Genomic DNA, 22659 nt, shown 5'->3' on the forward strand with positions numbered 1-22659 from the left:
ACTCTCTGCATTTCCCGAATTCGGATGCAGTTCATCCATTTTAGTCAAAATTTGCCTTCAGAAAAGGGGCTACCAGACACCACCTGATTCTTGTACTTTAGGAATTTTAAACAAAATAAAATCTGTTTTTGGTGCTCAAAACAACTGCTGCTTTTCTTCTGGAGACAAGAAAGAGCGGAGGGACGGAAGCTAAGAGAGGATCTAAGAGGATTTCATCAGGATCTGCCAGCTATTGTAATGGGATTCTGTAGATTCCTTTACATCCCCTGAAGCCAGTTCTATGGTCTGGTCCCTGCAGCTTCACCAATTACAACTATAGAAAAACCAATGGCTTAAAGGTCAGGTATGCTCACATCTGGACACATCTGGGGGCGAGATTCCTCCCCCACAACCCTCCACCCTGCCAAAGAGCTCAATCCATACCTCCCTGCAGCCTCTCACCCTCCAGGGCCACGTCCAGAGGCTCCTGCAGGCCGTCGTGCTCCACGTGGCACCGATAGCGGCCCCTCTCTTGGGGATCGATCCGGATGCTGAGCCAGTAGTGGAAGGTCCCATCCGCGTTGGGGACCAAGGAGCCACGGAAGGTTTCCTGCAGCCAGACCTCCCCGTCCCTCCTCCAGGAGGCATCGATCTCCCTGGGGTAGAAGCCGTCCAGGCGGCAGACGTGCATCTCCATCCCATCCTCCACCTCCTTTGACCTGATGCTCACGGTCACCTCTGGGGGTTCTGCAGAAACGGCACCCCCGGAATTAACTCTGAACCCCGCCAGAGCCTGGAAGGTGGGTGGGAAACTTGGAGGGGCAGGAAAGTCTACTACTTCCCACTGCACACCTGCAGCGTCTCCAAGAGTTTTTGGAAATGCTCCAGATGTGGAAAAATGCTCAACCACAAGAACTCCTGGATTTTGAGTCCTTCCCAGGGGCTCAGCCTGAAAAACCTCCGGCAACAAATTGAGGGTCCAAGGAAATTCCTCTCTGGCTGCTTTGAACTCTGAGCGATCTCGGGCTGCTCCCTTCAGGTGAGGGAAAATGGAGCTGCTCTTTTAAGTTCCCTTTCAAGGCAACAACAACAACACGGAATTTTCTCCCTACTTTTGTGGTTTCCTTCTGCTCCCCTGAATCTGAGGCTGCTCCAGGCCTCTTTCCAAGGGACACAACCACAGTTTAAAGAAGAGGGGAGACAGAATCAAAGCACAAAGCAGCTCAGGGCTTTTGCAATTTCTGACTGATTAATTTGGAGAAGAGATATTATCCCTCAAAGTCAGAGAGAGGTAATGCCAAGGGAAAACAGAGAGGGGAGAGAGAGAGAGAGAGAGAGAGAGAGAGAGAGAGACCTCCCAGGGCAGGGAGGGGCTGCTGGCAATTGGGGGGGGGATTTCCCCGTGAACCCCGATCTCACCCAGCTAATACTGGGGGGGATCAAGGAGCCCAGAGGGGAAGGGGTCGACCCAGTGGGGAGAGGTTGTCTAGATGGGAACATAATAACAATTCACAGGAAAAGATTATACTGTGAGTGCCCCTTGTGGGGTGAGGGGGTGTTCCTGAAGGTGGGGAGGGGGCTGTTTTGAGGAAAGATTCAGTAAGTCAGAATTGAGGGAATCTGTTTGGAGTTTAAGGGAAAGATCCACAGAAACTTTGGGAAGAAAAAGACCCCTCAACCTTGGCCTTTTTTGCCCAATTGGGGCCCTGAGGATGTGTTATTAATGATAGAAGTGGAGCCCTCTGGTGGTGGGCATGGGAGGTGCACCATCAAGTGCACAGCAGGGAAGGAGCCCCCTGTGGGATGTCGGGGGAAGGAGAATTAATGGGGGCGAAATTAAGGGTGCCTCGCACACTTGACTACAGTTTGGCTAATGGGGGTTTCATTGAAGAACCCCAAGTCTTCCTATTGCCTCATTGTGGGCCGTGAAGAAGATGCCCCCAAGTGCTTCTCCTGCCTGATCCACCCAGGCAGAGGCTGCATTTCCTGCTCCATTAAAGGGCGGCCTGGCAAGGGGAACCAAACAGGGATTCCCGCGTCCTGGGGAGGGGCTGGAAGGGGAGGGGGAGGATTCCCTCCTGGGCAGTCAGACGGCAGACCAGGAACCCAAAGGGGCCGAATGTGCACAAGAAATCCGGCCATAAAGGAGGAAAGTCCAACCTGGATCCAGTTGCTCACCTGTCCTCAGCAGTGTCTCATTCCCGTAGGACAGGTACTTCTCCAGCCACTTAATGCAGGTTTTCTCCAGGTAGAACTTCCTTCCCTGATTATATCCTGGAACAGCATCCCATTTCCTCTGGGTCATCTGGGCCTGGGAGTCGAGAGCCACCCAGTTGAGGGTCTCCTTGTTGAAGGTGAGGAAGGTCCTCCCATCGTAGCCATACTGATTAAAGCCTCCTTTTCTCCCATCAGGCTGGAGCTCACAGCCAAACATCCACTGCCATGTGTGAAGGCCTGGAATAGGAAAAAAAGATGATGGTTTGGGGAGTCCTCAAGAGAGACAGAGACCCCCTTCCCTGCAGGGACTTTGACACAGGCACTGACACCCCTGTTTCCTCCCTAGCAATCAAGGGAAAGAAAGCCCCCATCCCTGCCCTTCTCCCCTCCCTCCATCCCCCCCCCCAGGATGGAGCCCCCGAACCTCCCCAGGAGAAGGGAAGCTGGAAAAGCCAGCGGAGGATCCCGAGGGAGACGAAGCTGCTTTCTGCTACTCCTCTGTTGGGGAGACTCTTGGGGGGGGGAAAGACTTTTTGGGCTAACCAGAAACAAACCATGGCTTTGTGCCATGTGGGAATGAAGCCTTGAAGGGCCACAAAGGACTATTTGCCTTAACAACAGCAGCAAGTGGCCCAATCTGATCTGCAAACTCAGAATGTTCTTGACCTTTGAAATGAGTTTGATATTTACCGTCTCTGCAAGGCCCTGGGAAAGATGTTTCAACTTCAAGGGACTAAAGTCTTGCATTTAAAAGGAAATTGAATGTTTGAAAAAACCAAAAGGAAATGCTGAAATGTTATTACATGTGGTTGGGCTTGAGAATGAGGAAGGCAGCCAGAAACTCTCAAATCTAAGAGAAAACCTCCTGTAAGTACAGTTTTAGAGAGGCTAAAATATATTTATATTTGTAACTGCTGTGAAGAATATGTCTTTTTTCTTTAGTTTCTTCAACTTGTTTTCTTTTCTTGTAGCTTTGGATTTTTCTTTGATTTCTTTCTTTTATCTCCTTTATGTTATTTTCTATTAGTTTTTATCTTTTGTTGAAAAGATAAATTATATAAAACTATATTAAAAAATTCAAAAGGCGAACAGGATATCAGAGATCATTAAAATGGTACTGAAAACATGGAGGCCAATGTCACAAAGCCTTACCACATCTGGAATATTCTGTGCACTTCTGGTCACCAGACCTTAAAAGAGGACAAGAGGGATCTGGGGAAGGTCCAGAGGGGGAGACCCAGAGGACGGGAGGGTGGAAGCAGTCCAACCTACCAAAACCAGTGCCATAAAAAACAGAATAGAAACGCAAGTTAAGATAGGCAAGAAAATGGTAAGTGAGCACCTGTCCAGCCTAGACGAGTTCAAATCACCAGGACCAGAGGGATTACACCCCAAGGTTCTCAAGGAACTGGCAGACGTGATCTCAGAACCACTGAACTATATTTTTCAAAGATCCTGGAGCACTGGGGAACTACCAGAGGACTGGAAGAGAGTTGATGTAGTTCCCATCTTCAAAAAAGGGAAAAAAATAGATCCAGGAAACTACAGACCTATCAGCCTGACCTCAATACCTGGGAAGATTCTGGAAAAGATAATCAAACAACAAATCAGCAAACACCTTGATGCAAACAAAGTCATCACTAAAAGTCAACATGGGTTTGTCAAAAACAGATCATGCCAGACAAACCTTATGACATTCTTTGACCAAGTGACAAAATTAGTGGACCAGAGGAATGCTGTAGATATAATTTACTTGGACTTCAGTAAGGCATTTGATAAAGTAGATCACAACCTACTACTTGATAAGATAGAAAAATGTGGGTTAGATAGCATCACCACCAGAGGGATTCGTAGCTGGCTGACAGGCCGTACTCAGCGTGGGGTCCTCAATGGAACTGCATCTACATGGAAGAAAGTGTGTAGTGGGGTGCCCCAGGGCTCTGTTCTGGGCCTAGTGCTCTTCAATATCTTCATTAATGATTTCGATGAGGGGATAGACGGGGAACTCATCAAATTTGCAGATGACACCAAGCTGGCAGGAATAGCCAATACTCCAGAAGATAGGCTTAAGATACAGGAGGATCTGGACAGACTCAAACACTGGGCACTATCTAACAAAATGAAATTCAATGGTGAAAAAAGTAAGGTTCTACATTTAGGCAGGAAAAATCAAATGCACAGGTATAGTATAGGTGGTACCTTGCTCAATAGTAGTAACTGCGAGAGGGATCTCGGAGTCCTAGTAGACAATCACTTCAATATGAGCCAGCAGTGTGCTGCAGCTGCCAAAAAAGCCAACACAGTACTAGGCTGCATTAACAGAGGGATAGAATCAAGACCAAGTGAAGTACTAATACCACTTTACAATGCTTTGGTAAGGCCACACCTGGAATACTGCATCCAGTTTTGGTCACCACGATGTAAAAAAGATGTCGAGACTCTAGAAAGAGTACAGAGAAGAGCAACAAAGATGATTGGGGGACTGGAGGCTAAAACATATAGGGAACAGTTGCTGGAATTGGGTATGTGTAGTTTAATGAAGAGAAGGGTGAGGGGTGACATGATAGCAGTTTTCCAATATCTCAGGGGCTGCCACAAAGAAGAGGAAGTCAAGCTATTCTCCAAAGCCCCTGAAAGCAGGACAAGAAGCAACGGATGGAAACTAGTCAAGGAGAGAAGCAACCTAGAACTAAGGAGAAACTTCCTGACAGTTAGAACAATTAACCGGTGGAACAACCTGCCTCCAGAGGTGGTGAATGCTCCAACACTGGAAGTTTTTAAGAAGAGACTGGACAGCCATTTGCCTGAAACGGTATAAGGTTTCCTGCCTGAGCAGGGGGTTGGACTAGATGACCTCCAAGGTCCCTTCCAACTTCTTCTCCTTCTCCTCCTCCTCCTCCTCCTCCTCCTCCTCATTATTATTATTATTATTATTATTATTATTATTATTATTATTATTATTATTATTATTATTATTATTATTATTATTATTATTATTATTATTATTATTATTATTATTATTATTATTATTATGTTTCTCTCAGCCCAAAGCAGCCTCTGGTGACGCAGATATTTCCTTGCAATCTCTCCCCTAAATCAGGTCCCTTGAAGGTGAATCTTGTGCCCCAAAGATGGCAGAAGGGGGGGGGCTGCAGAAGAAGGCCTCCCCCCTCCAGGGCAGCCTCAGCAAGAGGGCAGTGCAGGAGTCTAGCCTGAAGGATCAAGGATGGGAAGCCATGATGGCTCTGAGTGACTCAGGAAGAAACCTCAAATGGGGGTTTCTTTCTTTTCTCTCCTTTTTCCCCCTCAAAATTGGGAGGATCCTGGAAGTGATCCTGTGCCCCCCTCATGAGCCCTGCCCCATTTTGCCTCCTGGCCTCTCCTTCCACCCGGAGGAGCAGGACAAGCTCCTAAGCTTTTGGGCCCCCCTCCTATCTTCAAAAAGGGGGTGAAGGAAATGGATCTAGTCAACCACAGGTGGATCTCCTTAGGATCAGCCTGCTTTTTTGGGGGGGAGGCCTGTGATTCCCTTCTTCCCCCACAGGGAGAGACCCCCTCCCTTCCCTCCCCTTTCTGTTCTTGGGAAGGGGATTATGGGGCAGGAGGAGCCACCCGACCCATCGCTCACCTTCCTTCTGATTGTAGCGAAGCCTCAGAATCTCCAGACCTTGTCTAAACGCCTCCTCAGTGCTACGTGATATCTGGGTCTCTCTGTCCCAGTATTGGGGGTCCTCCTTCCCCACCTTTTCCATCCAGGAGAATCGAGGCTCCATCGTATGGTTGTTGCTGTCGTAGTGAACAAAGACCTGACCGTCCACGGACCCCACAGAGACAAAATGGGGCTGCCCCTGACTGGGCTCCGAGATGGAGGAGTAGAAATACTTCAGGGAGTGTGAAGAGGCACCTGGAAGGGACCCAGTGGGACAGAGTTAGGGGGCTCCAGTCAAGGACCCTCATCCTATGGAGGCTCCAATCTGAGGCTCTGGGGGGAAAGAAGGAAGGAAGGGAGGGAGGAGGAGAGGAGGAGGAGAAGGATAGCTAGGAGGCGAGGAGGAAGGGGGAAGAGAAATGGGGAGAGGATGGAAGAGGAGGCAGGAGGTGGAAGGAGGGAGCGACTGAGAGGGAAAGAAGCAGCTTTTGGGGGGGGCTGAAGGGTTGGAGGGCAGGGAGGGTGGGGTGAGAGAGAGGAGGGGAAGGTCGGGTCCCCCAAACTTTGTTGTTGTTGTTAGTTGTGAAGTCGTGTCCGACCCATCGCGACCCCATGGACAACGTTCCTCCAGGCCTTCCTGTCCTCTACCATCTTCTGGAGTCCATTTAAGCTCACGCCTACTGCTTCAGTGACTCCATCCAGCCACCTCATTCTCTGTCGTCCGCTTCTTCTCTTGCCCTCCATCTTTCCCAGCATTAGGCTCTTCTCCAGTGAGTCCTTCCTTCTCATTAGGTGGCCAAAGTATTTGAGTTTTAGCTTCTGGATCTGGCCTTCTAAAGAGCAGTCAGGGTTGATCTCCTCTAGGACTGACCGGTTTGATCGCCTTGCAGTCCAAGGGACTCGCAGGAGTCTTCTCCAGCACCAGAGTTCAAAGGCCTCAATTATTTGGCACTCGGCCTTTTTGATGGTCCAGCTTTCACTGCCATACATTGCAACTGGGAAGACCATAGCCTTGACTATAAGCACTTTTGTTGGCAGGGTGATGTCTCTGCTTTTTAGTGTGCTGTCTAGATTTGCCATGGCTTTCCTCCCCAGGAGCAAGCGTCTTTTAATTTCTTGGCTACAGTCCCCATCTGCAGTGATCGTGGAGCCCAGGAAAATAAAATCTGTCACTACCTCCATTTCTTCCCCATCTATTTGCCAGGAATTGAGAGGGCCGGATGCCATGATCTTGGTTTTCTTAATGCTGAGTTTCAAGTTTCAACTTTACCTGCCCCAACTGTACCCTCCCCCCTTCCATCAAGGCTTCCCTCAGACCCCCTTTCTGGGTTGCTCAGTCTCTCCCCACAGGAAGAAAAGGGGGGATTCCACCCCCAGAAGCTCAAAAGCAGCAGGAAACCCCCCATCACCCCAACTTTCCATTCACAGGGGGGAGAAAACACATTCTGACTTCACTGAGAGCCAATATGGATTGTTAAGAGCTGCAGATTTGAGGGGTCATTTTATACGACGGGGGAGGGAAACAGAAAAGGGGGAATCCAGGTGAGACCAGAAGCCGTGGGAGCCAAAGGGGGAACTCAGATACGAGGAGGGAAGGGGGGGGAGGGAAGGGAGCAGCAATGAAGCTAGGTAGCCCCCCCAGTTGGAAAATTCCCCCTCCTTTCCCAGGCATCTGAGCAGGAATCGGCTTGGAGCCTGGGACTCAGAGGGGGGCTCACCCTCATTCCACAGAAAATCCCACTGTGATTATCCAAACATTTCTTCCTCTCAGCAACCCAGTTAGGGCACAGAAACCATCATTCACAGACCATTTCAATGCACCAGATTTACTCTGAATCTCCCCCTTCGCTTTCCAGAGAAGTTGATCAGAAACTTCTCCTCCTCTGGTTCTGATCCTGCACTTTCTCAGCAGAAAGAAAGGCAGAAATGCCCTCCCCCAGAGGGGGTGATCTTGGGAAGCTCTATCGTGCAAACTCCCAACCAAGGAGCATCTAAGTTTTTTCAGCCCTTCCTTGGATTGGAGAAGAGACTAAATTCACAGGACATAAAACTGTGGTAAACTTCAGTAACAATGACAAAAGGAAATTACATTAAGTCACCATTTAGTTTTCACTGTCAAAACACGGAAGAGACTCTGAGGCTGCCCAATGAACAGAAAAACATCAGTGGATTAAACAAATAATAATAATCAAAATGAATAAAATGCTGCAGGGAAATTGGTCTCCATTCTGAAAGCTCTTCAGGTCAGAAATTCTACCGGGGCACCAAAGTGTTTAAAGATCATTTTCAGGATCCTTCACGGATCTTATTTGGGCAGAACCCAGGTCTGCATGGAAAAGGGCAGGACCTCCAAAGCCCCCCAGAGAAATAAATACAGGCAGTCCTCGACTTACGAACATAATCAAGCCCACATTTTTTGCTGCTAAGTGAGACATTTGTTAAGCGAGCTTTGCTCCATTTTACGAATTTTCTTGCCACAGTTGTTAAGTGGATCGTTGGAGATGTTAAACTAATAACCCCGTTGTTAGGAGAATCTGGCTTCTCCATTGACTTTGCTTGTCAGAAGGTCGCAAAACGGGATCACTGCAACCGTCATAAATATGAACCAGTGGCCAAGCATCCAAATCCTGCTCAGGTGACCATGAGGATGCTAAAATGGTCATAAGTGCTTAAAATGGTGATAAGTCACTTTTTTCAATGACATTGTAAGTTTGAATGGTCAATAAATGAACAGTTGTAAGTCGAGGACTAACTGTAGTCCCACTGCCCAGTCCCTCCAGTATGGTCTCCCAGTCCTTCCCAGTCTCCCAAGGCAAAGGCCTCGGCCTCCTTCTGCCTCCTCCTCCCCACAATCCCGGCCACTTCTCAGAGCTTTTGGGTAGAGGGATCCCCAGATCCACTTCCTGCTCTGGGGAGATTTCAAACAGATCAGAGCTTTTCTCCAACAGAAGGAGGGGGGATCAGACCCTCCCTGATCCAGAACCCGCTTCTTCCCCTCCTGGGGCTGAGCAGTGAGGGAGTCTGAAATCTGCCTGAGAGGAGAAACGTGTGAATGCAACGCAGGTTGGGCGTCCTCACAATCAGGAATCCTCAGGTCAGGAAGGGCTGGTCAGTTTGGGCCTGTCTGTGTCCAAGCAAGCCCTTCAGTTCAGGCTCTCCATCCATCCAGGGGAGCTTCTCTCCTTCCGCCTCCAGCCCAGACTATCTGATCCTTCAGATCCGGAGACTTTTGGAAATGCCTTTGGAAAAGCTGCTGCCTTGAGAGTTTCTCTGGGGAACAACTAGGGACAGCCCAAGACCTCCTATCCGGTTACTAAAGAATAAGAGTAAACTTTAAATCTTTTTGATTCTGCAAACTCTCCCGTGCTGGGGGCTCCTGAAATGGAAGGAGGAGGATTTTGGGTGGAATAATCCCCGCCTGTCCTTGAAAAGCTCTGGGGATATCGGGGTTTAGGACAGGTTGGAGGGGTGGGGATCCAGGGGAAAGTGACAATCAATCAGGGTGATCTTTGGGAAGACAATTCAAGGAGCGCTTCTCTCCAGACTCTCCTCCTGCTGCATTCCCAGGACAGCCTTAACCCGAGGGCTCCGGGGCTCCAGCCTCCTTGTCTGCCAATACACGGAAGCGAGTGAAGAAACGAGCCGGGTCCTCCGAGCACCAGAAGCCACAAAGAGCCCCAGAGGCAGGAAAGAGGCGACCCAGGCGGAGGGGTTGTGCGAAGGTAGCCAGGAAGTTTCTGAAACTGACCCGGTCCCTGCAAAGGCCGCTTTCCCACAACCTCCACTTGGGGGGAGGGAAAGACCTGCGCTCGGGGGCGCCCAGGTAGACTTGACTGATCTCTGGAGGGGCCTCGCTTGTCCTGATCCCAGAGGGGCTCTCCTGGGACGGGGGGGAGGGGCATCAAAGTCCCATCCGCGCTTTGGGGTCCCTTCTGAGAGGGGCCAGAGGGGGAGCGGACTAGAAAGAGGACCGAATCGGGATTCTCTTCCTGGGAATAATCTTTGGGGGGAGTCGAGAGACAAGAGAGAGATTCCCTGGATGGATTCCCACCGGGAGATCAAGGGACTCACTGAGGCAGCTCTCCGGCAAAGCGACCGCCACCCACAGAAGGAGCGACAGAGAGCCCAGCGCCATCCTGGCCGCGACCCTCAATCTGCGATCGGCTCTTCAAGAAGTCGCAGGCAGAGAAAAATGCCCTCCGGAAGATCAACAACGCAACAATCCAGAGCAAAAGCCGGTGATTGGTCGATCCTAACCAGTAGAAAAAAAAAGGATGCCCGTGTCGTCACTGTTGCTAGGCAGACGTCCAGGCGCAACCGGCTGCACAGGCGGGGAAAGGAAAGCGAAAGTTCCATCAGGAAATCCCCTTCCAGGCATTCCGCCTCTTGGGGGGAGGGGCAGAAATGGGGGGCTGGGAAAAGCGGGAGGGTGGCAGCCTGGGGGAGGGGCGCAGGCGAGGGGGAGGGGAGACCCCCCCAGAGTCCCTGGCAGTGGGGAAGGGGGAGGAAATCAGGTGGAGCTACCAAAAAAGCCAGTGCAATCTTGGGCTGCATCAACCGAGGGGCAACATCAGGAGAAGACAAGATATGATCGTGTCCGTTTATCCTGTACTAGTGAGGCCACCCTTGGAATGCCGGGTCCACTTCTGGTCCCCACGACTCAAAAAAGATGCTGGGACCCCAGAAAGAGTCAGAGAGGAGGATCAAAGGTGATAAAGGAAGGTTAAACGGTATGAGGAACCACTGAGAGAGGGAGGTATGACCAGCCAATCGGACAGAAGAATTCTGTTCCCTCTCCCTCTCCCTCTCTCCCTCCCTCCCTCCCTCCCTCTCTCTCTCTCTCTCTCTCTCTCTCTCTCTCTCTGTGTGTGTGTGTGTGTGTGTGTCTCTGTGTGTCATAATAACTGTCTGTGTTTTCTTGAGTGGCTGTCACAGAGAAGAGGAGATTGACCTCTTCTTCAAAGCCCCAGAGGTGAGGAGAAGAAATAAGGGCTGGAGGCTTGGTAAAGAGAGACCCAACTTACATAAGATAAGATAAGATAAGATAAGATAAGATAAGATAAGATAAACTTTATTGTCATTTTTTTTTACTGTGGGCACAACGGCACACATCAAAAATGAAATTTAGTTGCCCGCTCTCAAAGTGGAACACATACATGACACACACCTAACCATACTATATACACATATGTATAGACCCACCCCCTTCATGGATTACTGCCTTGTCGTGGCGAAGGGGCTTGCGTAATTCAATGAAGCTATCAGCTATGCCGTGCAGGGCCACCCAAGACGGACAGGTCATAGCAGAGAGTTCTGACAAAACGTGATCCACTGGAGAAGGAAATGGCAACCCACTCCAGTATCTTGCCATGAAAACCCTATGGACAGTACCAAAAGGCAAAACGATATGACGCTGGAAGATGAGCCCCTCAGGTCGGAAGGCGTCCAATATGCTACTGGGGAAGAGCAGAGGGCTAGTACTAGTAGCGCCAGAAAGAATGAAGCGACTGGGCCAAAGCCGAAAGGACGCTCAGCTGTGGATATGTCTGGTGGTGAAAGGAAAGTCTGATGCTGTAAAGATTCTTTCTCCATAGGAACCTGGAATGTAAGATCCATGAATCAAGGAAAGCTGGACGTGGTCAAACAAGAGATGACAAGACTAAACATCAACATCTTAGGTATCAGCGAACTAAAATGGACAGGAATGGGTGAATTTAATTCAGATGACCATCAGGTATACTACTGCGGGCAAGAATCCCTCAGAAGAAATGGAGTAGCCTTCATAGTCAATAAAAAAGTAGGAAAAGCAATACTGGGATACAACCCTCAAAATGACAGAATGATCTCAGTTCGAATCCAAGGCAAACCATTCAATATCACAGTAGTCCAGGTCTATGCCCCAACCACCAGTGCTGAAGAGGATGAAATTGACCGGTTCTATGAAGCCTTACAGCACCTTATAGAACTAACACCCAAAAATGATGTCCTTATCATCATGGGAGATTGGAATGCTAAAGTAGGAAGCCAAAAGATAACTGGAATAACAGGCAAGTTTGGCCTTGGAGTACAAAATGAAGCAGGGCACAGGCTGATAGAATTTTGTCAAGAGAATACGATGGTCATAGCAAACACTCTTTTCCAACAACCCAAGAGACGGCTTTACACATGGACATCACCAGACGGTCAACACAGAAATCAGATTGACTATATGCTCTGCAGCCAAAGATGGAGAAGCTCTATACAGTCAGTAAAAACAAGACCAGGAGCTGACTGTGGCTCAGACCATGAGCTTCTTGTTGCAAAGTTTAGGCTTAAATTAAAGAAAGTAGGGAAAAGCGCTAGGCCAGTCAGGTATGAATTAAATCATATCCCTGTTGAATATACAGTAGAGGTGACAAATAGATTTAAGGAATTAGATCTGATAGACAGAGTGCCTGAAGAACTATGGACAGAGGTTCGCAACATTGTACAACAGGTAGCAACCAAAACCATCCCAAAGAAAAAGAAATGCAAGAAAGCAAAATGGCTGTCTGAGGAAGCTTTGCAAATAGCTGAGGAAAGGAGGGAAGCGAAAGGCAAGGGAGAAAAAGAAAGATATGCCCAATTAAATGCAGAATTCCAAAGAATAGCTAGAAGAGATAAGAATGCCTTCTTAAATGAACAATGCAAAGAAATAGAAAAAAACAATAGAATAGGGAGGACCAAAGAGCTTTTCAAGAAAATTGGAGAGATGAAGGGAACGTTCCATGCAAAAATGGGCATGATAAAGGACCAAAATGGCAGGGACCTAACAGAGGCAGAAGAGATTAAGAAGAGGTGGCAAAATTACACAGAAGAACTATACAAGAATGAGCTTAATGTCCCTGATAATCACAATGAGGTGGTCACTGACCTCGAGCCAGACATCCTAGAATGTGAAGTGAAGTGGGCCTTAGAAAAGCTGAGCAACAACAAAGCTAGTGGAGGTGACAGTATTCCAGCTGAGCTATTCAAAATCTTAAAAGACGATGCAGTAAAAGTGCTACACTCAATTTGCCAGCAAATTTGGAAAACTCAACAGTGGCCACAGGATTGGAAAAGATCAGTTTACATTCCAATTCCAAAGAAAGGCAGTGCCAAAGAATGTTCAAACTATCGCACCATTGCACTCATTTCTCATGCTAGTAAAGTTATGCTTAAAATTCTACAAGCTAGACTCCAGCAGTATGTGGATCGAGAACTACCAGAAGTACAGGCAGGATTTCGAAGAGGCAGAGGAACTAGAGATCAAATTGCTAACATACGCTGGATCATGGAGAAAGCTAGAGAGTTCCAGAAAAACATCTACTTCTGCTTCATTGACTATGCTAAAGCCTTTGATTGTGTGGATCATAACAAACTCTGGCAAGTTCTTAAAGAGATGGGCATACCAGACCATCTTATTTGTCTCTTGAGAAACCTATATGTAGGCCAAGAAGCAACAGTGAGAACTGGACACGGAACCACTGATTGGTTCAAAATTGGGAAAGGAGTCCGGCAAGGCTGCATACTGTCGCCTTGCCTATTTAACTTATATGCAGAGCACATCATGAGAAAGGCAGGGCTAGATGAATCAAAAGTTGGAATTAAGATTGCCGGAAGAAACATCAACAACCTAAGATATGCAGATGATACCACTCTAATGGCAGAAAGTGAAGAGGAACTAAAGAGCCTCTTGTTGCGAGTGAAGAAGGAGAGTGCAAAATGTGGGTTGAAACTAAACATTAAGAAAACCAAGATCATGGCATCTGGCCCTCTCAATTCCTGGCAAATAGATGGGGAAGAAATGGAGGTAGTGACAGATTTTATTTTCCTGGGCTCCAAGATCACTGCAGATGGGGACTGTAGCCAAGAAATTAAAAGACGCTTGCTCCTGGGGAGGAAAGCCATGGAAAATCTAGACAGCACACTAAAAAGCAGAGACATCACCCTGTCAACAAAAGTGCGTATAGTCAAGGCTATGGTCTTCCCAGTTGCAATGTATGGCAGTGAAAGCTGGACCATAAGAAAGGCTGAGCGCCAAAGAATTGAAGCCTTTGAACTATGGTGCTGGAGAAGACTCCTGCGAGTCCCTTGGACTGCAAGGCGATCAAACCGGTCAGTCCTAGAGGAGATCAACCCTGACTGCTCTTTAGAAGGCCAGATCCTGAAGCTAAAACTCAAATACTTTGGCCATCTAATGAGAAGGAAGGACTCACTGGAGAAGAGCCTAATGCTGGGAAAGATTGAGGGCAAGAGAAGAAGGGGACGACAGAGAATGAGGTGGCTGGATGGAGTCACTGAAGCAGTAGGCGTGAGCTTAAATGGACTCCAGAAGATGGTAGAGGACAGGAAGGCCTGGAGGAACATTGTCCATAGGGTCGCGATGGGTCGGACACGACTTCGCAACTAACAACAACAACATAGACCCACACCCCTACATATACATAACAAATAAATATTAAATACTGTCCATCTTGAATATATAACGGAAGGAGGAAGTCTGAGAGTTCACAAGGTTAATGCTGTAGGGAATGAAACTATGGCTGAATCTGGAGGTTCTGCTACGGATACCACGAAGCCTCCTCCTCCCAGAAGGTAACAAGGAAAACAGGTCGCGAAGAGGATGAGTAGTATCCCAGATAATCTTACGGACCCTGCTCAAGCAACGCTTCTGTGCTGTGTCCTGGATGGGAAGGAGGGAACTGCCAATGATCTTTTCGGCCATCCTCACCACTCTCTGCACCGCCTTCCTGTCTGAAGCAGCGATGCTTCCAAACCAGACTGTGATGCTGTATGACAGGATGCTCTCGATCGTCCCCCTCTAGAAAGTTGTCAGGACAGGGGAAGGAAGATGTGCTTTTCTCATGCGACGCAGAAAATGCAGCCACTTTCTCACTGTTGAGCGACCAAGCCAGCCTACTTGTTAGCTGCACACCCAGGAATTTGATACTGGTAACCATCTCCACAGGTGAAGCATTTAAGCACAAAGAAGTGTGGCTGTTAAAGGAAAATAAATAAAGGTTATTCTTTTATAAATTGTATAAAATATAACACCAATAAATTGAATCAAATGTAACACTTAAGATGTGGGGCTATCTATTTCCTGCTCAGGCAGGGAACTCACAAATGGTAATCAACAAAGTTCTTTTGAAATGTTAAAAAGCTTCAAAGAAGATAGGAACATCCCAAGGTTGCAAGTAAACAAGATAAGATAGTGAGGGATGTAAGGAAGTTGTTACAATAAGTCTTTTGAGTGTAAAAAGCTTCAAAGGAGATCTTTTAGAAATGTAAATGACTTCAAAGACTAACTTAAGTTTCTTAGGGGGGCATGTATCGAGAAAAGAAAGTATAAATGCCTGGTTTGAAACTTGCTCAGTGCGCTCTTTGAACCCAATCCAATTTGGGAAGGGTCTAAGAGGCCGCGTTTGCAAACCCTTTCTTTCTTTATTATTTTCATTATTATTTTCAATTTTCTTTTCAATAAATCTTTGCCTTTGTTAACCAGACTTGTCTTTGAGTTGTGAGTATCAGATTTGGGGCTTTTAAATCTCACACTGTGCAAGAGGCTGAGTTGATTTCCCATTTCTTGTGATGAACAAAGTATTTTCAGGGCTTCAATCATCTGCTTTCTTCTGCAGTCACCTTTCCTCTGAGCATGTACAGAGTGGAAATTCGGCCCTGTCTGTGGGGAAGAGGAGGGGATAAGCTAATAGCTCAGGAATATAAAATATAGGACATAACAGAATATCAAACAGAATATAAAATCTTTCAGATCCAGAGTGTCTCAGCCAGGCGGGGCCTAAACATTTCCGTAAACACGGATGAACTGGAGATTGGTGCCCCCTGCTGGTTCGTGGCTATGCAGTTTCTCCTCCCAATTCTCAAAGGCAGTCAGGAAAAACAATCCCCAAATCAGCCAGAAGTTACCGTAATCAAACTGTGTAATGTCAAGCCAGCAACAGAACTGATTAAATTACTTCCCAGACTGTCTAAGCTCCTCTTTACTTTGCCGGCTTCCTTGTGAGACTGACAAAACTACAGACCTGCAGCAGAAAAACTCTTGACGATGGTGGGATTAAGAAGTTTTCGCTCTTTTGAAGCAAATGCAAACTTCCCTTTAAATATATTTTTATTATAACATCAAAAATGTTGTGAGGCCACATTACTAGCTGGCCAGGGCTGGATGTAGTCTATGAGCTGGGGGTTGGGCACAACTGAAGCCCACTTTTTAGGCTCCTAAAGATGGCAGCTCCTGAAGGCATCTGGGAACCCCGAAAGGAATTGGGGGGAAAGTCCCAAAGCTTTCCACTCCTCCTCATCCAGAAAGCATCCACTATAATATCCCGAGGGAGACGAAGCTGCTTTCTGCTGCTCCTCTGTTGGGGAGATTCTTGGGGGGAAAAAAAGACTTTTTGGGCTAACCAGAAACAAACCATGGCTTTGTGCCATGTGGGAATGAAGCCTTGAAGGGCCACAAAGGACTATTTGCCTTAACAAGAGCAACAAGTGGCCCAATCTGATCTGCAAACTCAGAATGTTCTTGACCTTTGAAATGAGTTTGATATTTACCATCTCTGCAAGGCCCTAGAGAAGATGTTTCAACCGCAAGGGACTAAATTCTTGGATTTAAAAGTAAACTGAATGTTTGAAAAAAAACAAAAGGAAATGTTGAAATGTTATTACATGTGGTTGGGCTTGAGAATGAGGAAGGCAGCCAGAAACTCTCAAATCTAAGAGAAAACCTCCTGTAAGTACAGTTTTAGAGAGGCTAAAATATATTTATATTTGTAACTGCTGTGAAGACTCTCTACATGGGGCTTCCCTTGAAGACCACTCGGAGGTTCCAGCTGGTACAGAATGCAGCTGCGAGAGTTGTCTTGGGAGTTTCCCGGTATTCCCATGTTACACCTTTGCTCCGCGAGCTGCATTGGCTACCAGTTGTCTTCCGGGTGAGGTTCAAGGTTTTGGTAATGGTTTTTAAGGCCCTACATGGCATGGGTCCGGAGTACCTCGGGGATCACCTGCTGCCGGCGTCAACTTCCCTCCGCCCTGTGCGTTCCCACAGAGAGGGCCTCCTCAGGGTGCCTCCGGTCAGAGAATGTCGGCTGGTGGCCCCCAGGGGGAGGGCCTTCTCTGTGGGCGCCCCGGCTTTATGGAATCAGCTGCCAGTTGAGCTCCGGATGGCACCTGACCTTCGCTCCTTCCGACGCGGTCTGAAGACCTACCTATTTGAGCAAGCCGGCCTGGCCTGATGGGGGATGTGCTGGGGTTTTTATTGGGGATTTTTATATTATTTTACTGTTTTTAGCTCAGGCTCTTATTTAATTCTTTTTTAATTTTTGTATTCTGTATTTTCTATGTGCCCTGTTCACCGCCCTGAGTCCTTCGGGAGAAGGGCGGTATATAAATATAATAAATGAAATGAAATGAAATGAAGAATATGTCTTTTTTCTTTATTTTCTTCAACTTGTTTTCTTTTCTTGTAGCTTTTGATTTTTCTTTGATGTCTTTCTTTTATCTCCTTTATGTTATTTTCTATTAGTGTTTATCTTTTGTTGAAAAGATAAATTATATAAAACTATATAAAAAAATTCAAAAGGCGAACAGGATATCAGAGATCATTAAAATGGTACTGAAAACATGGAGGCTAATGTCACAAAGCCTTACCACATCTGGAATATTGGGTGCAATTATGGCCACCAGGCCTCCAAAAGGCCAGGAGTTTCTCAGAACTCAGCCATTTGGACTTCAATTCCCAGAATTCCCCTCACCCGGAAGAACCCCATTGGACCTTTCCACCCTTGGCCCCACCCCCCACTGAGTCTGATTGGAAGTTCCTGCTGCCAACTCCCATATTGGGTGGGGTTGGGGGGTGGCTCTGCTGGGGTCCTCTCCCCCAAACTCAGCCTCTGTGGGGAGGGTCCTGTCACCTTTAAAGCCCCACTGAGGAATCCAAGATAAACATACAACATTATTTCAGTTTCTATCGTGCAAACTCCCAACCAAGGAGCATCTAATTTTTTTCGGCCCTTCCTTGGATTGGAGGAGAGACTAAATTCACAAGACATAAAACTATGGTAAACTTCAGTAACAATGACAAAAGAAAATCATATTAAGTCACCATTTAGTTTTCATTGTCAAAATAGAAACACGGAAGAGACTCTGGGGCTGCCCAATGAACAGAAAAACAACAGCTTGTAAGTGGATTAAAAGAATAAAAATAAACAAATAAAATGAATAAAATGCTCCTGGGAAATCGATTAAGCTGGAAAATCCTCCAAGGCCCCTTCTTGGTCTCCATTCTGAAAGCTCTTCAGGTCAGAAATTCTTCTGGGGCACCAAAGTGTTTAAAGATCATTTGCAGGATCCTTCACGGATCTTATTTAGGCAGAACCTGGGTCTGCATGGAAAAGGGCAGGACCTCCAAAGCCCCCCAGGGAAATAAATGCAGGCAGTCCTCGACTTACGACCATAATTGAGCCCACATTTTTTGTTGCTAAGTGAGACATTTGTTAAGTGAGCTTTGCTCCATTTGACGAATTTTCTTGCCACAGTTGTTAAGTGGATCGTTGGAGATGTTAAACTAATAACCCCGTTGTTAGGAGAATCTGGCTTCTCCATTGACTTTGCTTGTCAGAAGGTCGCAAAACGGGATCACTGCAACCGTCATAAATATGAACCAGTGGCCAAGCATACAAATCCTGGTCAGGTGACCATGAGGATGCTAAAATGGTCATAGGTTTTTAAAATGGTGATAAGTCACTTTTTTCAATGACGTAACTTTGAATGGTCACTAAATGAACTGTTGTAAGTCGAGGACTACCTGTAGTCCCACTTGCCCAGTCCCTCCAGTATGGTTTCCCAGTCCTTCCCATTCTCCCAAGGTAAAGGCCTCGGCCTCCTCCTCTTCCTCACAATTCCAGTGGCTTCTCAGAGCTTTTGTGGAGAGGGATCCCCAGATCCACTTCCTGCTCTGGGGAGATTTCAAAGGGATCAGAGCTTTTCTCCGACAGAAGGAGAAGGATCGGACCCTCCCTGATCCAGAACCCGCTTCTTCCCCTCCTGGAGCTGAGCAGTGAGGGAGTCTGAATCTGCCTGAGAGGAGAAACGTGTGAATGCAACGCAGGTTGGGCGTCCTCACAATCACGAATCCTCCTCAGGTCAGGAAGGGCTGGTCAGTTTGGGCCTGTCTGTGTCCAAGCAAGCCCTTCAGTTCAGCCTCTCCGTCCATCCAGGTGGGGCTTCTCTCCTTCCGCCTCCACTATCTGATCCTTCAGATCCGGAGACTTTTGGAAATGCCTTTGGAAAAGCTGCTGCCTTGAGAGTTTCTCTGGGGAACAAATAGGGACACCCCAAGACCTCCTATCTGGTTACTAAGGAATAAGAGTAAAATTTAAATCTTTTTGATTCTGCAAACTCTCCCGTACTGGGGGCTCCTGAAATGGAAAGAGGAGGATTTGGGGTGGAAAAATTCCTGCCTGTCCTAGAAAACAGCTCTGGGGATTTTGGGGTTTAGGACGGGGTGGGGGATTGAGGAGAGAGTGAAAATCAAAAGGACGGATCTTCAGGAAGCTTATTCAAAGCAGCGTTTCTCTCCAGACTCTTCTCTTGTTTTGCATTCACATGGCTCACCTGTAGCAGCCTCCGCTTCGGCCAATACACGGAAGCGAATCGGGAAACAAGCCGGGTCCTCCCAGCACCAGAAGCCACAAAGAGCCACCAAGCCCCACCAAGCCCCCCATCCCACCCCACCCAAGGCAGGAAAGAGGCGACCCAGGCGGAGGGGGTTGTGCGAAGGCAGCCAGGAAGTTTGTGAACTGACCCGGTCCCTGCAAAGGCCGCTTTCCCACAACTTTCATTTTCAGGGAGGGAAAGGGTTGCGCTTGGGGGCGCCCAGGTAGACTTGATTGACATCTGGAGGAGCCACCCTTGTCCTGATCCCAGAGGGGGGTCTCCCGGGGGGGAGGGGAGAGGGAGAGGCAGCAAAGTCCCATCCACGCTTTGGGCTCCCTTCTGAGAGGGGCCAGAGGGCGAGCGGACTAGAGAGAGGACCGCATCAGGATTCTATTCCTGGGAATAAACTTTGGGGGGAGTCGAGAGACAAGAGGGAGATTCCCTGGATGGATTCCCACCGGGAGATCAAGGGACTCACCGAGGCAGCTCTCCCGCAAAGCGACCGCCACCCACAGAAGGAGCGACGGAGACAGAGAGCGCAGAGCCATCCTGGCCACGATCCTCAGCCAGATGGCTTGAACTCGCAGGCCTAGAAAGACGCGCTCCGGCTGATCGACAACGCAACAACCCGGAGCAAAAGCTGGTGATTGGCCGATCTCAGCCAGTAGGAAAAAAAAAGGTATGCTTGTGTCGTCACTGTTGCTAGGCAGACGTCCAGGCGCAACCGGCCGGACAGGCGTGGAAAGGAAAGCGAAAGTTCCATCAGGAAATCCCCTTCCAGGCATTTGGCCTCTTGGGGGGAAGGGCAGAAATGGGGGGGCTGGGAAAAGCGGGGGGGGGGTTATCTGGGCCTGGGGGGGAGGGGGGCAAGCGAGGGGGAGGGGAACCACCGCACAGCCCCTGGCAGTGGGGGGAGGGGATCAGGTGGAGCTGCCAAAAAAGCCAGTGCAGTCTTGGGCTGCATCAACTAATTTTTTTTTATTATTATTAAAGAGTTACAAAAACAAAATTTTACAATATATCCCCAAATCCCTCCCACCCCAAGCCCACCCACTTTCCCCCCCCACTTCCCAGAGCTAAATACAGGATTATAGTTACAATAATCATATTCTAAATAAAAATTATGCATAATATACAATTAACCAAATTCATAATGCGCTTTAACTCTCTTTTAACGTAACTACAAACAACGTACCAATAACAATATCCCACTAAAATCTACTCATAAGCTAAATGGTACTTTTTAGTCCCATATTTGTTTTGAATATAATTTATCCATCTCCTCCAAACTGAAATATATCTTTCCTGTGAAAGATCCTTCAGATAAGCAGAAATCTTAGACATTTCTGCAAGATTCGAAACTTTAAACACCCATTCTTCTACAGTGGGCAAACTATCCTTCTTCCAATATTGTCCCACCAGTAACCATGCTGCCGTTATCATGTTCAACATCAAGTTAGTTTCTTTAACATCACAATCTACAACAATGCCCAATAAAAACAATTGCGGGGAAAACTTTATCTTTCTCTTAAAAATCTTTTGAATGTTCCACCAAATTTTAATCCAAAAAGCTTTTATATTTCTACAAGTCCACCACATGTGAAAATAGGTAGCTTCTAAACTACCACACCTCCAACATTTAGACTGTAAATTAGGATACATGTTGGACAACGTCTTAATTTTTTTTAAAAAATCCCATTTATATCCCGCCCTTCTCCGAAGACTCAGGGCGGCTTACAATCTAAAGCACAAGTCAATGTGCTTAGCAAATAGCCTTCATTCTATGTATATGCCTGCTTATTAGGGCTTTCGCCCCCCCAAGCGGCATTATTACAAAGTCAGCTTATTGCCCCCAACAATCTGGGTCCTCATTTTACCTACCTCGGAAGGATGGAAGGCTGAGTCAACCTTGAGCCTGGTGGGACTCGAACCTGCACTAATTGCAGGCAGCTGGTGTTACTTAAGGAGGCATTAGGCCACTGCTCCACCAAGGCTCTAAGGTCCCTTCCAACTTTATTTATTATTATTATTATTATTATTATTATTATTATTATTATTATTATTATTATTATTATTATTGTTGTTGTTGTTGTTGTTGTTGTTTTTGGTGGTGTTTTGTTGTTATTGTTATTATTATCATCATCATCATCATTATCAACCGAGGGGCAACATCAAGAGAAGACAAGAAAAGATCATGTCAGTTTATCCTGCACTAGTGAGGCCACCCTTGGAATGCCGGGTCCACTTCTGGTCCCCACAACTCGATTCTGGGACCCCAGAAAGAGTCAGAGAGGAGCAACAAAGGCGATAAAGGAAGGTTAAACGGTATGAGGAACCACTGAGAGAGCAGGTATGCCCAGGCTATCTCATAGAAGAATTGAGCGGCGGGGCGGAAGGGGGGAGATTTCATGATAACCCTCTTCCAGCACTTGAGGGGCTGTCACAGAGAAGGGATTGACTTCTTCTCCAAAGCACAAGGCAGTCAGACATGAAATACTGGGTGGAAGCTTTTTAAAGAGAGACCCAAGCTAGAAATTTTCTAACACTGAGAACAATGAATCAGTGGAATAATTTTCATCCTGGAATTGTGAGTGCTCCATTGCTGGAAGTTTTCAAAAGTAAGACAGGAGAACTGTTAGACTGGGATGGTGTTAAGTTTTCTGCCTGGATTTGAGGATTGGACTAGGCTAGGGAGACCTTTTTCTAGGCCCACGATTCTGTATTTTAGGCCAAGAAACCCCAAATGGTCTTCACTCTGGATGAAAATGCTCAAAAGCTTTTGTGGCATCTTCAAGCACGAAGATATGTTTTTCCATTGAAAAATGTCAGAAATATCAAATACAGTATATAAATTCCCTATTTCCTTTTATTCTCAGGCGAAGCCATGAATCTTTAGCAAGCTCTTTGGTTTTCCCACAATAAACTAACATGAAGACATGCTAGCCTGTGAAGCAAAATGGGCCTAGGGGTAGGCAACCTTGGCTCTTTTATGACTCGTGGACTTCAACTCCCAGAATTCCTGAGCCAGCATGGCTCAGCTTGGAAACCTCCCTTTCCCCTCAACGTGGCTGGCTCAGGAATTCTGGGAGTTGAAGTCCACGAGTCATAAAAGAGCCAGGGTTGCCTACCCCTAGCTTGAA

General features: G+C 47.2%; 2 protein-coding genes across 5 annotated transcripts in view; both read right to left on the reverse strand.

The window, feature by feature from the left end:
- The window catches only part of LOC308661233 (class I histocompatibility antigen, F10 alpha chain-like), a 60700-nt gene extending 50666 nt beyond the window's left edge, over positions 1 to 10034 (reverse strand). Inside the window, exon 1 of the mRNA XM_081316137.1 lies at positions 9917 to 10034. Within this exon, the coding sequence (XP_081172263.1) occupies positions 9917 to 9980 (64 nt within the window). The 5' untranslated portion in view covers positions 9981 to 10034. The remainder of the gene's footprint in view (positions 1 to 9916) is intronic.
- Positions 1 to 20100, reverse strand: part of LOC308661214 (patr class I histocompatibility antigen, alpha chain E-like) — a 30606-nt gene extending 10506 nt beyond the window's left edge. The window contains exons 1-5 of one of the 4 annotated variants that reach the window (XM_081316096.1): positions 19998 to 20090; positions 14499 to 14842; positions 5825 to 6100; positions 2158 to 2433; positions 442 to 726 (exon numbers count right to left, since the gene is read on the reverse strand). In XM_081316096.1, the coding sequence (XP_081172222.1) occupies positions 442 to 726; positions 2158 to 2433; positions 5825 to 6100; positions 14499 to 14805 (1144 nt within the window). In that variant the 5' untranslated portion in view covers positions 14806 to 14842; positions 19998 to 20090. Of the gene's footprint in view, positions 1 to 423; positions 727 to 2157; positions 2434 to 5824; positions 6101 to 14498; positions 14843 to 15398; positions 15522 to 19997 lie in introns of those variants that run through there. The other 3 variants (XM_081316094.1, XM_081316095.1, XM_081316097.1) reach the window with 3 other exon arrangements.
- Between the last annotated feature and the right edge of the window lie 2559 nt (positions 20101 to 22659).

The sequence above is a fragment of the Vipera berus genome (assembly GCF_964194415.1).
Source record: "Vipera berus genome assembly, chromosome: 2".
Classification (NCBI taxonomy): domain Eukaryota; kingdom Metazoa; phylum Chordata; class Lepidosauria; order Squamata; family Viperidae; genus Vipera; species Vipera berus.